The sequence below is a fragment of the Nomia melanderi genome, chromosome 11 (assembly GCF_051020985.1).
Source record: "Nomia melanderi isolate GNS246 chromosome 11, iyNomMela1, whole genome shotgun sequence".
NCBI lineage: Eukaryota > Metazoa > Arthropoda > Insecta > Hymenoptera > Halictidae > Nomia > Nomia melanderi.
Window position 1 is genome coordinate 15,815,162 of NC_135009.1, and position 15,273 is coordinate 15,830,434.

General features: G+C 49.0%; 1 protein-coding gene across 4 annotated transcripts in view; it reads left to right on the forward strand.

Moving 5' to 3' along the window:
• Window positions 1-13,195, forward strand: part of LOC116432090 (low density lipoprotein receptor adapter protein 1) — a 59,704-nt gene extending 46,509 nt beyond the window's left edge. For 2 of the 4 annotated variants that reach the window (XM_076371942.1, XM_076371941.1), the window contains 4 exons: window positions 1,149-1,342; window positions 3,529-3,641; window positions 6,883-7,040; window positions 8,450-13,195. In XM_076371942.1, coding sequence (XP_076228057.1) covers window positions 1,149-1,342; window positions 3,529-3,641; window positions 6,883-7,040; window positions 8,450-8,955 — 971 coding nt within the window. In that variant the 3' untranslated portion in view covers window positions 8,956-13,195. Of the gene's footprint in view, window positions 1-1,148; window positions 1,343-3,528; window positions 3,642-4,641; window positions 4,884-6,882; window positions 7,041-8,449 lie in introns of all 4 variants that reach the window. The other 2 variants (XR_012999675.1, XM_031988445.2) reach the window with 2 other exon arrangements.
• The last annotated feature ends 2,078 nt before the right edge of the window (window positions 13,196-15,273 follow it).

Consider the following 15,273-nt stretch of genomic DNA (forward strand, 5'->3'; position numbering starts at 1 on the left):
ATCGCGGCCGGGGGAAAGTTAATTGGAGCGACGTCTGGCCCGAAACGAGACGGAACGAAACCGGAGGGCGTAATTACCGAACGGAGCGGTGCTCGAGTGTGCAAGACACGCGGCGAAAAATGGAAACTTCGCGACTCACGGTCAACGAGCGTCTGAACGAGTCCGTTTGATCCGTCGATGTCGGCGCAAAGCTCTTCCCCGCCCCACCAGTTCGGGACGTCGAGGAACGCGCTACAGTTCGCGGGCATCGATTTCCCTTCGAACCTCGAAAGCGAGGGAAAACTTTGTCCTCCCGCGATTCTTCCGCGAGGAGAGTGCTTGCTTTTGTCGTTCCCCGCGAGCTGCCTGGGATAACGTACATCTCCCGCTCGGAACGATTGCTCTCGGAACTTGGAGGCTCTTCGGCGCGGTCCGATCGATCGGTGCTTGCGCGTCTGGCTCTCGGGGCTGGCTGCGTTCCTCGATTATTCCCGTCGGAAAAGCGCTGTAACTTTCCGATACAATTACCGTCCGCCGGAATTCCCCTCGATAATGGAAATCTCGATAAGAACCGGCTCTCCCGTCGAATTACCGAGCGACAAAGGAACTGCGTATCAAGCTCGAGACGTCGCCGGGCACCGATTCTCCGTCGTCGTTAACCGGGATCGATCGTTCCTCGGATATGTCGAGTGTCCGGGGATGAATTAACGGGACATGAGGTCGCCGTGACAAGCGTGCCGCGGCCATTATTGGTTCGTAAACTATTCTCGATAGGACGCGGACGGGGAGAACGTGATCTCGGCTTCCTCCGCGCGGAATTCAGCTGGCGACCGTCGCGCGACGCGATCCGTGCGAAGAAACGAAGTCGTGATCGAATCGCACGATTTATCTATTTACGGAACGCGATTGCTCATCAATCTTTGTATTGTCGACTTATCGCATTAAACTTCAGTCTTCTTACAATTGCCTTCGAGCTCGATCGACCAATGTTCGCTCTGATACGCGTATTATTATTAAGATCCGGATGAACATGTCCCAGGAGCAATAGGACAAAGCGTGTAGAACAAACGTCCGCGAGCCCTGCGTAAATTCAGCGGGGCTCGGGAATTAACGAATAACAGGAGGAATGTTGTCGGGCGGATTTCAATATAGTCGACGTTAACTTGCAGAACTATGCGAGGAATGGGCTCTGGCGAATAGCCGCGAATGCGTGGAGGGCAGCGGTTCCGCCGGCACGACGCACGAGGAATCCGAGGATGCGTCGGAAGCCCGGTTCACCCTCAAATATTTGGGCAGCACCCTCGTCGAGACGCCCTCCAGCGAAGAGGCGACGGCGGAAGCCATCAAGACCGTCATTACGATGGTACGTACCGTGCGCAACCTCCGATCCATCTCAATCTCGCGATCCGCTATTATCCTTTTCCCCCCCGGTACTCTCGGACGATCGCGCGGATATTTCGAGCAATTTCGACCGTTCGTTTATTCATTCGAATCGATCTCGAGCGGCTGCCAGTCATCGCGCGATATTCTTGGAGCGACAGCACACAAAACAGACGTTCGACGACGCGGACGAGATCGCCTTATTTTCCGGCGCGCGGAAATCGACACACGTTGCCGGCGATCGTTCACGGGCCGAGAAACGGGGCGATATCGCAAGACGAATCGTTCCACGGTTGATCGATCGGGGGTATCGCCGCGTGTATCCAATTTCGCGCGTTAGGAGGGAACCGTGAAAAATCGCTCCGCGCGGACCGCGACCCCAAAGTGTTCCCGAAAAAATAGAACTCGCCGGCGACGCGGCGCATAAATCTTCGTACGCCGGTCGCTCGCGTCGGATCCGGCTCATTAATTTTTCGACGGAGTAAACTGTGCTCTTCCGATAGGGTCGATAGCGGCTCCCGGCTCTCGGCTCTCAACTTACCGTTCACCTCCTTCCGGCTCGGAATTTACTTCCCCGTCTTCTTCTCGTTCGGTTCGAGTAATACCGTAGTTCGCTCGATTAAACGTTGATTACTCGAACGTTTTACTATGTTATCAATAACGGTCCCTAACGCGGTGACGTTCGACGAGATAAACGCGAAATAGCGGTGACGCTATCTTTTCCTTTCGCGTCTTCCGTTCGCGAAATGCAGCTTCCGTTCCGAGTAATAATCGCGTTTGCTTTTAATTGCACTCGCGCGAAGGGACTGCGCCGGTTGTTCCTATTATTCGTTCCGGGCGAGGCTCGGCGCCGGCCCTGAGAACGTAGGATTACGAGCATCTCTCAATTTCATAGGACATTCGCGCATTAAGCGGATTTCCGTAATCTTCGGTCAAGTTAATTCGTTAAATGCGCCGTTTAGTGGCCGTCTCGAGGCCCGCAATTACGCTCCCGTGAAAGGCCGCGCGCCGCCTCGGCACTGTCCTAGGCTACCTACAACTTGAAAATGCACAACAGGAAGCGGCCACTCTTAACGCTCGGTTGAATAGTTGAATATCATCTGCAACGTGATCCGAAGATTCTTGAAAAAGCTACTGTACCAGTGAAATTCTTTATGCGAAAGTAGTACAATTTTCGTAAATTCGTAAACGCAGAATTTTCTAATCGCGTTGTACGATTTCCGAGTTCCTATAGGTTGTGCTTGAACCAATCATCCATCCGTTCCAGCTCCAATCACGGAGCAAGCGTTCAGCATGTAGCTAGTCGCTTGAAACGCGAGATGTCCGCTATAAAACTGAGAGATCGCTCGTTTCCTCGTTTCATTTTCGATGCTCACTATTCGTCGATACAACGGAGCGACCGTAAGAATATAATCAAACGAAACGGACAATAACACGAACAAACCTCTGTACCGTCTCGCTAGACGTCGGTCGTCTCCGGAGGGTGCACGGTTCGTTTCCGAACGATCCCCTTTCTTTCCGTGGTTCGCTCGGCCAGACGGCGAAGCGGCCGTAAAACCGACGACACAATAGCGGCGCGTTTCGAGTTGATAAAGATAGGCTTCCCGGGGAGCGAGAAAGAGTCCGGCCGCGTCTCGCCCGCCGACAATATGGCCGTAATGCACGGTCCCGCTGAAACGTTTTCGATGCCGGAGAATAGAGTGTCTCTCGCCCGGAAGCGTTTCCCCGCGGCGAGCACTTCCGTTACTTCTAACGGAGCTCCGGGCGTTTCCCCTCGAGAGGTTCGCCGCAGCTAGACACCTTTCAGCGTGTACACGGATTACGGTGGCTCCTGGTAAGCGTAATTGCGCGCCGCGTCGCCTAAACTTGGCTGCTCGCTCGATCGCCCGAGGACTGCGGGCGTCGCTGGTCAATTTCGTCCGTTGTCTCGTTTACAATGCTGATTCGCTATTCCGCTAACCGATGAAAACCACGAAGAAAGCACAAAACGAAAGAGATCTTCAGGCTCTAAGCCGCTACGTTGACTCGTCTCCGCGCGAGTTCTTTCGCGTTTCTCAGCCCGTAGTCGCAGATCTCGCGATACGCAAACGTATTCCCCCCGATCGTCCCCAGTCTGTAATCCCGAGAAACGAACAGGTTAAGACGATGGGTATCTTTTGAACGTCGCAGGCGAAGGCGAGCGGCAAGAAGCTGCAGAGAGTTTCTCTAGCCGTGAGTTTAAAGGGGATCAGAATGACAGACCTCGCCACGGAAGAAGATCAGCTTCAAGTATCTATATACAGGTATGTACGAAACGGGACGTCGAGTTTCACGAGCGCGTATCCCAGACGTTTCCTGTTCCGCGCGCGTACGCGCGGCTGTCACGGGGCGCAGCTTGTAATCGGACGGAACCGGATTCGTCGGTTCGCGCTCGTTGTGCGTTTTCCCTTGCGTCAGCCAGCATAATATCCGATATTCGGGCCAGAAATGTGTTACGAAGCGGCGCGTAATAATGCCGGCGAGCAAACGTTACACGATTGCGCTCCGGCCGCCGAGCATTATTCTCCCTCCAATTCCGAAACCATGATTTATCGAATAGGTGTATCCGATACCTGACGCAGCGTCCGGCCTCCCTTTTTCCGGCTGCTCGATAAAACCGACCGCAGTCGCTGTTTCGAGTATCGTTGCGTGCTAGCATCCGAACGATTTCCCGTTTCCCTCTTCCTTTTTCCTCTTCTCTTTCTTTTCCTTCGTTTTTCCTGCTTTCCTTTCGCTGATCTACAGCTCGCGGGAGCAACGATAGAAAGAACAGAATCTACCACAATACGTTCTCGCGATACATCGAGCTCGAACGCCGCTTTAATCATCCAGCAAGCGTTCGACACGCGATCGGGACTCGAAACGGAGGAAGCTCCTTGATTCGACGCGAGCCAACAGGTCCTCGTGTCCGCGCCGACCAGCGACCATCGACAAACCGATCGCACAAGCGATCGTTCCGAACGAAGAAACAAAGTTTCGGTACATTATAGAAGACACGAGTTTCCCCGCAGATGCGAGACGAGGTACATCGGCGCGACGCTTAATTTCACGCGTTGAGACGTCTTCCTCGGAAGTCGCTCTCGGCGAAAGCTTCCTCCGTCGCGATTCCTTTGTCGGGTAACCGAGGCTCGAGCAGCTACACGGCCGGCGCTCTCGCAGGAAAATAATTTGCATGTTACGTAACGCGGGTAGCGACGCGACGGTTGATTTCCGGTTGCCTACTCGAGCGCGACGACGACTCGTTACGGGCGCGTTGCTTTCCAGGATCTCGTACTGCTCGGCGGACGCGACCCACGACCACGTGTTCGCGTTCATCGCGACCAATCTGAACGAGACGATGGAGTGCCACGCGTTCCTCTGCCCGAAGAGGAAAATGGCGCAGACGGTGACGCTGACGGTCGCCCAGGCGTTCAACACGGCCTACGAGGCCTGGCAGCTGTCCCAGGCGGACCCCAGGATCCATCACCCGCAGGATAAGAGCCCCTCGTTAACCGAGATCAGAACAGGTACCCGAATTCGTTCGTCTCGCGACTTTCCTCTTGGCTGATTTAGTCGCGAGCTGGAACTGCACGGGAGCAACGGACGGTGAAACAGCATTGATCGCTTACAGATGTTTAGGTATAGGCAATTAACCCCTTGCCCTATGATTTCTTTCCGAACTCTGATCGATACGGCTAATTTCTCATTAATAATTTATTGGGCAAAGAGAAGAATTCTAAATATATGTTATGCCTATGTCTCCATTTAAGTATAATAGTTGATTACAGAGGAATAATATTTACTTTGCATTCGAATGAACTGAGTAATGTGGGATTTGTAATGAATCAAGGGCAAGGTTTAAAGTAAATTTCAAGTTTAATTTTAAATTATAATTAAATACTCGCAATACTCGCAATACTCTCTGAATACTCTCTCTATTACTTCGTTCGCTCCAGCTCGCAATTCTCACACACGACACAAAACAAAAGTGGCCAAAGACAAAAGGCAAAAGGCAAGAAACAAAAGGCGCCTTTCAAAAGATTAGAAATTCACGATTTTTCCCCTGCCAAGAATCGAGGTGACGGAGATGGGGATTAGCTCCACCCTCGAAGTTTCTAAGCGGAAACGCGCGAAGAAGCCATTACCAGTTTTGCCTCCGAGCTCTCATTTACGTTAATAAATACCTCGCAAACGTCGTCGCGAATATTCAATCGCCCCTTACATCGCGACAGACAGCTTCTCCGATTCGTCGCGTTCGTCTCCGCTCGTCTCTGATAAGCATTCGATTTCCCTCGTCCCGCGCAGTTTCAGCTCGCACTCAGCCTCCGAGTGCTACAAACATACTTCCCGTTTCGTCGGGGCGCGCTCCGAACAGAGGATTCACGGAAAAAACGATAAATTTTCGGCAAACTCGAGGAGATTACGATCCTCCGGCGCCGTGCAGCGGCGTCCGACGCAGCCTAAAAGCGCATTGTCGGTACGACGCGACGCCCATGTGTTCGTGCACTTAACCCCCAGGAGCGAGGATATTGCGGAAAGCTTCGGCTAAGGTTACGAGTGCAGCCGGGATATTGTCCGGTAATATTGAACTTCGCGCAGCTGGAGCGGCGGCGTTACGGAAAAGTAGGACGAGTACAGTTTCCGCGCTGCCTTTATTCGCGCGGACACCTTCGAGTCTGCTCCTACGGAATTATATTTATCGCCTACGGCTGATAGTTGCGTTCCCCGCGCTGCGTCTCCTCTGTGCGTACGATCGCGTCGAAATAGTTAATACTTGCGCGGACTTGGCCGATAATCCGCGGGAACCCGCGTGTTCAAGGATTCTAGAAAAAGCGACTGTACGAGTGAAATTCTTCATAAGAAAGGAATACAATTTTCGTAAATTCGTAAACGCAGAATTTTCTAGTCGCGTTGTACGATGTTCCGCTGTATAACGATACCAATGCGAGTTCAACCAATCATCCATCCGTTCTCCAATCACGGAGCTGGAAGCAAGCGTTCAGCAGGTAGCTAGTCTAAAACGCGAGATGTCCGCTATAAAGCTGAGAGATCATTTCCTCGTTTCATTTTCGATCGCGTCGAAATAGTTTATACTCGAGCGGAGCACACTTGGCGGATAATCCGCGGGAACCCGCGTCGCGACTAAATAATTCCGCCCGCTTCCGAGGTATCGATCGACCGGATTAGCCCGAGGTATCCACCGGAAGCAGAGCGCAAAGTTTAAACGGGGCTTTACCGATTTCCAGCGAGTTTTTCGACGCGGTCCCGTCGGTTCGCCGGCTTTTCCACGGGACGTCGGTGTCCGTCGGCGCGGAACGCGCTCGCGACAGCATAAACAGCCGAACACATCGGCGACTAATGAGGCGGCAGCGTTTCCCGGACAGCAGTTCGCGCGGACCGACGGGAGGCTGCGAATTAACGGGCTGCCGTGAATCAACGTCGCTGGAACTTGTGTTCCTCCGCTGGGAAAATCAATCCCGCCGCGAATTTTCCGTTTCTCACCGATCTTGTCGTTTCCCTTCGCAGACGAGGAGGAGAAGAAGAAGAAGCCGGAGGACGCGAAATCCGCGGGGAAAGCCGGCGAGCAGAACAAGCCCGGCGAGCACCGGAACACCCCGAACGGTTCTCAGAAGAGCCTGCTGATCGACCTGTCGAACGAAACGAAGCCCGCGGGAAACTCATGGGTGAGCGACGAAACTCGATTCTGTCCTCGCGGAACCGAGGGATTCGGATTCTTACGGTTTACCCCTTTCGCGTTCGAAAGTTTACCACCGGGAACATTCTGTGCTCGATACTCGACGTTCCTTGAAAGTTGACAAGAAAATACGTATGTTTAAAACGGAACCTACGTTGTTTCGACATTTCGGACACTAATGCATCGCGCGAAGCTTAACGTTACACGTAATTAGAATTCGGCTTAACCGGAAATGCGATTCGATCCCTGAATTCTGAGAAGACGAAAAGAAGTTTCGCCGAAGTGAAACCGATTGTCCGATACCCGTCCGAGAGACACGTGTCGCGTCACGAAATCGCTTTAAGAGGGCTATCGACGAAACCTGAGAGGCACATTAGAGCCCTGGGTATTTTTACCATGGCAGGAATAAAAGCCCAAGGAACCGTTGCTTCGCTAATTTAGTCGCAGTTGCTTCGGCGCGTTTCGCCAGTTTTGTAGATTCACCATAGTTTTAACCTTACGCCCGTTTGCCAGAAGTCGAGACGATCCTTGGTTTTATTACTCGCTATGGTCAGTGACGAGAACGCTCGGGACCCTTGCGTGGGTCACCCGGGGCTGCAATCGGCAACCCCTCTAGGATCACTGGTCGAGGGGAAGTTAGTCCCACTCGAAGGAATTTGTTTGTACACGCCCATTACCTTGGAAGGCTACGAATCAGGCGGACTTCCAATTTGCACACGCCTACCCAAAGGTTTATAAAAACCCACGCAAGATACGGAGACGACAGACGTCGTTGTAGACACCGCTGACGAGTATTACCGAATTCTCTTAATAAACAGCCAGTTATCTCCACCGAAGTAAATATTAACACGTTAAGCGCCACGAAAATCTTAAGCGTTTTCCCATAGAGTCTGTCTTTTGTAGCGAAGAAAAGTAGGAATACTTATGAATTGTTCGGCGTAGCAACGTTTGCGTTACACTATTATCAACTTAGTTGCCTTATTAAACATTTCTATTTCACATCGGTTGTCTTGTACGTTACGATTGTCTTTTAGTCATTCAGAAGCGTCGGTCACCAGTGGCTGACACGGCGCTTAACGTGTTAATACGGTCCACTTCCAATCAGTCGCGCAAAGTTAAGTCGGCGTACGGGTTTCGCTATTAAAATTTCGAAATAGAAAACGCGTACTCAAACCTGATCGAAACGGTTCCCTATCTCTCTCGCGGTTCCATAAAATATAAATTCTTCTCGGGATTCTTCCGGAATCCCCGGGGAAAATCCCCGAAGATGCTTGAGCGCAAACTGAAATCCCAATAAACACTTTCCCAGTTTCCGCGGAGAAATTCGGGAAACTCGATTCCGTTGGCCGGTTCCCGCGTGTAAGTTCCGTGGTGAAAGTCGAAATGGAATGTCCGCAGGTATGCTTCGAGGAGGAGACGGGGCAGGACGGCGCGAAGAGGGTGCAGAAGAAGAGCAGCCCCAGCAGTATTCCCATGACGACTCTGAGGCACGCCGGCGCCGCGGCCTCGCACCACGTCGTGCCGAGGCCAACGACAGCTTTCAAAATGCAGAACGCCTGGGGCGAGTCGCGGTCGGTCGACCTGATGTGCTCGTAGCAGGCGTAGCCTTCGGCCGACAGCTTCCGGGACGTGCCGCTGATCACCGGCCTCTGGAAGCACCTGTCCAACAGTGGCCAACCGAAGAAACTGAATCGATAGGTTTAATCGTCGCCGCTGAACTCCTCCGTCGGCCGTGCACCGGAATTTCGTCGACGAACGATCGTCCGATCGGCGTTCTTCAGAGACGCGCGTTCTCCGGGATGAACTGGACCTCTGATCGGGAGATCGGCCAGCGTCGGGGACTCGAGATAAGTCGAACTGTCGTGGATCGGTTCCGAGTGAAACAGCTGTGCGAGATGAAGTAACCAGTGTTGCGTGTATCGGTTCTGGATCGGTTTCTGTCGTTGGTACGCTAACTGTTGGATGTCTGTGCAACTACAGATGTTTATATCTGTGAGTTTCGGCTGTTTCTTTATTCCTTTGGAAGGAAACAACGGAATACTATCGGCCGATCGGAGCCGATACGCTTAACACTGAAACTACCAGAGGCGTCAAATGACCTATGCCTGATGTCTGCTTTTTGCAATTATTAGGAAGGTAACAAATGTTTCTCTGAGAAATTATTGAAGAAATTCATTTAGCACTGCGCAAATTGAGTTGTGAATCAATTAAAATCTGAACAGATGCACTCTTGGAGTTTCTATAGAGGAATTTTCGAAAGTCAATTGAAGTGCTCGGTAGTTTTAGTGTTAACCACTTGCGGTGTGAAGAAGTTCAGGGTTGCGCGTGCCAGAAGAGTGAACTGTAACTCGAGGCGAGGAGTTCGACGTGTTCCAGAAGAGAATATAAAGACGCATCGACTGGTGATAAAATTACACATGTATAAGTACTAAATTTGTTTATTAACCCTTTGCACTCCAGGTTCTTTTGTAACCCATCAGCAACTGCAGCTAATTTTTATAGTACTATCGAAAATGAGAAATGCTATAACATTCCTTCCTTTTATTTTCCTTCTTAGTACAGAATTTGGATACGTGGAAAATCGAATAATTTTAGGGTAGTTTCTTTAAGATTCATTGAAATATTTAATGTTATAACTGGTGCAATACTAGAGCCTACAGAGTTCAAAGGGTTAAACATCAAAGTGTACAGTTTTGCTGTGTCAAATCATTTGATGACTTAGAGTCGCCTCTGGAGTGCTGGTTAATAATCTCGCATATTACCATATCTTTCAAAACAATTTGGAAAATTGACATTTCTCTGACAATCGCCTGTCGAAACGTCGCTGACGTTCCTCTAACAGAAGCATCTCGACGTCGGTCTCTCCACCGCAAGTGGTTAACAACGGTTACTATATTCTAGTTCTCAACCGTTCGAAAAACCGGAACCGTCGAACCGTTTCCAGCTCCGGCTCCCATCCGGTCAGACTCCGATCACACTTATTCCGGCCGCTCCGCGACGAGGCATCGCCGAATACGCTTAACCCATTTGCATCATGTGCCTCCTTAAGGTGTCGCTTGCCAGCGTCAGCGACGTTCAACCGACGATTGGCCCGTATCGCGCGCGATCGGTCGTATTCCGCTCTTGGTGATAATACAGTCGTGTTTCGCGGAATATTCCGCGCTTGGATGCAAATGGGTTAACCGTATCCCGCTCGCGGTGCAATCGATGCGATTTCCTCGACGCGTGTCCCCGTCCTCGAAACGATCGACGTCGAGCAGCGCTCGGAAGGACCAATCGAATCGATAAATGAGATGGAGAGAGAGAAAGAGAGAGAGCCAAGGGGAGCAGAGATTTCGAGATCTAGAGGCTCAAAGATCGAGAGGGCTTCGGTTTACGGCCAGGAAGTGGGAACAATTTTCGCAGACTATACCTTTTGTATAACGCGTGTATCCGTGCCAATTCCTTCACACATATCGTATACGCCACGATAGCGGGTTCGTGCCGCCGCTGCACCATGTACGCGCAATTACAAAACCTTTTACTCCTTTTACGATCTAGAACCAGGTTTCCTTCGCGAACGATCTCTCGCGTGTCGGCCGGGGATCGAGAGTAAGAAACGCAGCGACGCCGAACAGGCTCGCTGGAAACTTTCTCGCGAATCCTCCTCGCGAAACAGCCGGGCCATTGTTTGGACGTTTTTAACCCCTTGTCCTACAACGAGTGAAGATTTTCAATATCATTCGACAAAAAAACTCGGTTCATTCGAAAAGTAAATTTTATTCCTCTGTTATCGATTTTACTATGCGTGAAAGGAAATAGGCATAACATATGCTTAGAATTTTCCTCTTCCAATATTGTTAACGACAATTTATTCTTTTCCAATTGTTAACGACAAAGCAGCCGCATCAGAGTCGAGAAAGATATAGGTCAAGGGGTTAACACTGGCTCCGTAACTCGAGGGATATCGAATTTTACTCGCGTCAAACGTCGATTTCGATCGAAGCGATCCGAACTCGACGGATCCAAGATACAACGGACGTCGATTGCCATCGGGACAACGGAACGAGACGTCCGTGAGCCTAGCGTTAAGTCACGTTCGAACTGTAAATTCACATTTGGCCGTTAACGTGTAGCACGCGCCGAGGACACTTTGAACGGTGACGCTCCTCGTAGGATCATTTTCACGGGAGCACCGCTCTAAACACGCGTTCCGCTTCTTCAGCTTAGGGTAGCGAGTGAATATCGATCCGAGCAAACTGTAGCCGGCTAATGTGATCGTCGCCGAATCGACGAGCTAGGGTAAGCCGATATATTAGAGGAATGTGTTGATGTACATATAATACGTTGCGATCCGGCCGTGTGTATCCACTCATCGTTAGCCGTAGAATATTATCCGTCGTCGAGACCGCGAGTCGCCTCCAAGAGGTTCGCGTCGCGAGCAACCTTTAGACGTCGCTGCCATTAATCAGCGGCTGTTGAAAGTAACGATCGTTAAGTTGGATCATTATCGTCGTTTCACAGGGAAACGCGCAAGAGATCGCTCGACGCCTCTCCGCTTCACGGTCTCATCTCGAAGCGTTACGTTCAACGCTGTTGACGGATAATTAACGATCGAAAGTGTCAGGAATCAGAAAATCGAAGCAACAGGAAATTCGAGCGGTCTCCTATCGGATCGTCTCCGAATAACGAGTACTGCCATTGAACCGCGATCGAGTAGATCGGCAATTCCGTGAACCGTCGCGCGGAACCGTTCGAGCAATCGCCGTATTTGTAGGTATCCAGTTAGAGAGTAGACATCTTAGCGGAATGCTGTAAAACGAACGCTTGCGTAACAATGTAACGCGCGTCGCATTCGTAACGAGACGTTAACGACGGATCGGCGTGAACTTTGAGTTCGAGCGAGGTAATCCGGTCGACGCGTCGTTGACGCTGATCGCGGTAACGATAATTTTCCACGACCGATCCGATCGGCGCATTTCCGCGAGCTCGTCCGACATCGCTGAGTGTTAGAGCGTAAGAAACGCGCGTGTTCGCTTGAACCGCGGCGAGAGGCTCCTGTAATTCCGCGGACGCGGGCATATTTGTGGATTAACCGTGTAAGGATGCCTTTTATTGATTTTATACACGACGGGCGTGCTTCCGTGCCTCCACGGGCAGTTCAAAGATGGCGACGCGCACCAGCTCCGGACGAGAGCCACCGGGACGCGAAAAATCGGGAATCTTCCCGCGATCGCGCGAGTCCCGCCGCGTTTCTCGTTTTTATATGGAACGCGGAGGAAATAGGAATATTTAGATACTGTCGGTCGCGCGATGCAAGCGAGGCACGATTCGTTTCGAACGATCCCAGCAGATGGAGACGCGCGTTCCGAGGAATTTTTATCGGTAGATTCGATTAATTAAGCGATGGGACAAGTGCAAGGAAGTTGCGGGTTGATTACGTCGGTTCGAGGGGTATGAGATTAGATCTCCGGGCTTTTAACGCGTTAAGCGCCGTGTCAGTCACTGGTGACTGACGCTTGTGAATGACTAAAAACTAATCGTAACGTACAAGACAACCGATGTGAAATAAAAGTGTTTAATAAGGCAACTAAGTTGATAATAGTGTAACGCGAACGTTGCAAAGAATTCATAATCGTTTCTGTTTCTTTGCTGCAAAAGACAAACTCTATGGGAAAATGCTTAAGATTTTCGTGGCGCTTAACGTGTTAACAGCAACTCCAAAGCGACTGAGATTACAGGTTGGAATGTAACAAAAATTGCCTAATTTCACGTGACAATTACCAGTGACACGGGAATCGATAGCGTCTATGGGAAATTCAGAGTCGAGTGAAATTGAAACGTTTGCGAAGTGAAACATTGATGAAGGTTAGCACTGGTCTGTTAACCATTAAGATGACTGCGTTTCGTCAGTGGACGTGAAATCATTTCTTTACGCAACAGAAACGCTTCAACAATGTCAATAACCGACTCCAACGGTATCGATAGCCAAGCCTCAATGACGCCAACGAACAAACATCAATTCCGTGTCTGGGAGAAAATGGACAATATCATCGGATAAAGTCAGTGCTACGAACGGCAGCTATAGCTGTAACTATAAATACACGTTACACCGAATATTATACTGTACTGTGTCTAACTAAATACATATCATATATTACACTACCATCGTCTGCTTGGAATTCTCCCTTCTCTGCTGGACTAATTAGAAACTGGACTAATTGGTATTCAAATATTTTTAAATTCGTTCCTTTGTAATGTGTATAAACATAACACATTTGGAATAAATATTGAAAGGCTCGCTTAACACTAGAACTACCGAGCATTTAATGTGATTAATATGCAATTAATATAAAAATTGTAATAGATTATTTTCAGTTTCTTCAGACATTTATTAGTACTCTAGTGAAACTATTTTCAAGATCATTTCGAATATTCAATGCTTCGAAGATATCAATATTTTTTAGTTAGTAACTAACTAACTAAAATATTGCCAACTATCAATAATTGCTAACTAAAATATTGCCAACTAAAATATTGCCAACTGTCAATAATTGCTAACTAAAATATTGCTAACTATCAATAATTGCTTACTAAAAAATATTGATATCTTCTACGCCTTGAATATTCGAAATGATTTCGAAAATAAATAGTTTCATTACTATAATGAATGTCCCAATAAACTAAAATTTCTTCTTTCTTTCTAACTGCTAACTAAAAAATCGAAACCACTCATTTTGACTGGTAGTTCTACTGTTAAACGCTACGACATAGTCTAAACATAGGTCTAATAATAAAGGTAATTACGATACTGACCGACTGCCCCTTGCAAACGTGGAGTTACACCTGTGCAAGGCCGGCTGCAGCCCGCAGGGGCGAAATCGAGCGTTTTCCCTATCCCTGTAATGAGTGAGACAAGGACGGAGCAAATGTGCGACAAGGATACAAGATTTTCGTGGCCGACAGTATCGCCATCTAGCGGCTGGGCATTTTCGAAGCTTCTCCCTATACCCGCAATGTGTAAGACAAGGACAGCGCTACTGTGCGACAAGGACAGAGATAGTGTTGCGGGTGCCACCTTCTTGGAGGAAGCATCTCATCAGTCCCTGGTACGTACGCGTGAAGCATCACTGGTAAAGAGGTATCAGACAAGGATAGACTTATGTGTATGTTAGTGTAAGACAAGGATAGATATAGAAGTGCTGCCATCTAGCGGTTGTAGGTTTGAATTATGTGCGGCATGCAAAATGAATAAGAACAAAATCCGCAGCGAATTCATTAATAACTTGACTTCCACGAACGATTCGTTAATATTTGCTATTTAGAATGATAGAATGGATCTTCTCGTGCGTTTTCGTGTCGGTTTTGATGGGATCTTGTGTCATGGTGATTATTTACTAATTGTTTTTTGAGATGAGGCAGATAACTTAGAATTTTTTGATAGTCGAGACAATTAAGTTTCTTATTTCAGAGGGATAAGGATTCTAAGGGAAATAATATTATTGAGAGTAGGTTAATTAACATGTTAGGTTAATTAACTAAGATAATTTTATAATTTTAATATGAAGTGTGAGATAATCTAGGTGAAATCATTATACCTCAGCGCCAAATAATGTTTGAAAATGTATTGTACATTTCAATTCTGAATGATTAACAATTTTGTTAGAAATGTTATAGTCAGAAAAAGGAAATATAAAAAAAAATTAACTAAACTATCGAAAAAAACCATCAGAATCGGTGTGAGAACCCCTTAAACCATTCCAGAGACCCGGGAAGTCGGTGTGAGTAACCCTTGTTGTAAGACGTGCGCCACCTGTGGAGCAAACCCTGAAACTTCTAGCCAAATAGTACCAGCTTCAATCCACAAGGTGGCGCAGTCAAACAATCGTATCTGTCCTTCTCTCTCATGAGTGTTTCTTTGTCGCTCCTTAGACACCATTCGTGGCACCATCTAGCGGAGAAACGCTAGTACTATTGCGCTACAAGTTTCAGCGTCCGTCGGATAGATGGCGCAGAAATCCACGATTGGTGGGGTTTCTTACACCGAATAGGGGGTACCTAGCGATGGTTCGAAGCATATCTCATTCCGCTTCCAGACGTCCTATGGGACGGTTCTCGAGGGATTTCTTACATCGATTCCGGGGGTCTCTCGCGGGGGTCCGAGGGGTTTCTCATATCAATTTCGGGGGTCTCTCGTGGGGGTTTCTCGTGGGGGTTTCTCGTGGGGGTTTCTCATATCAATT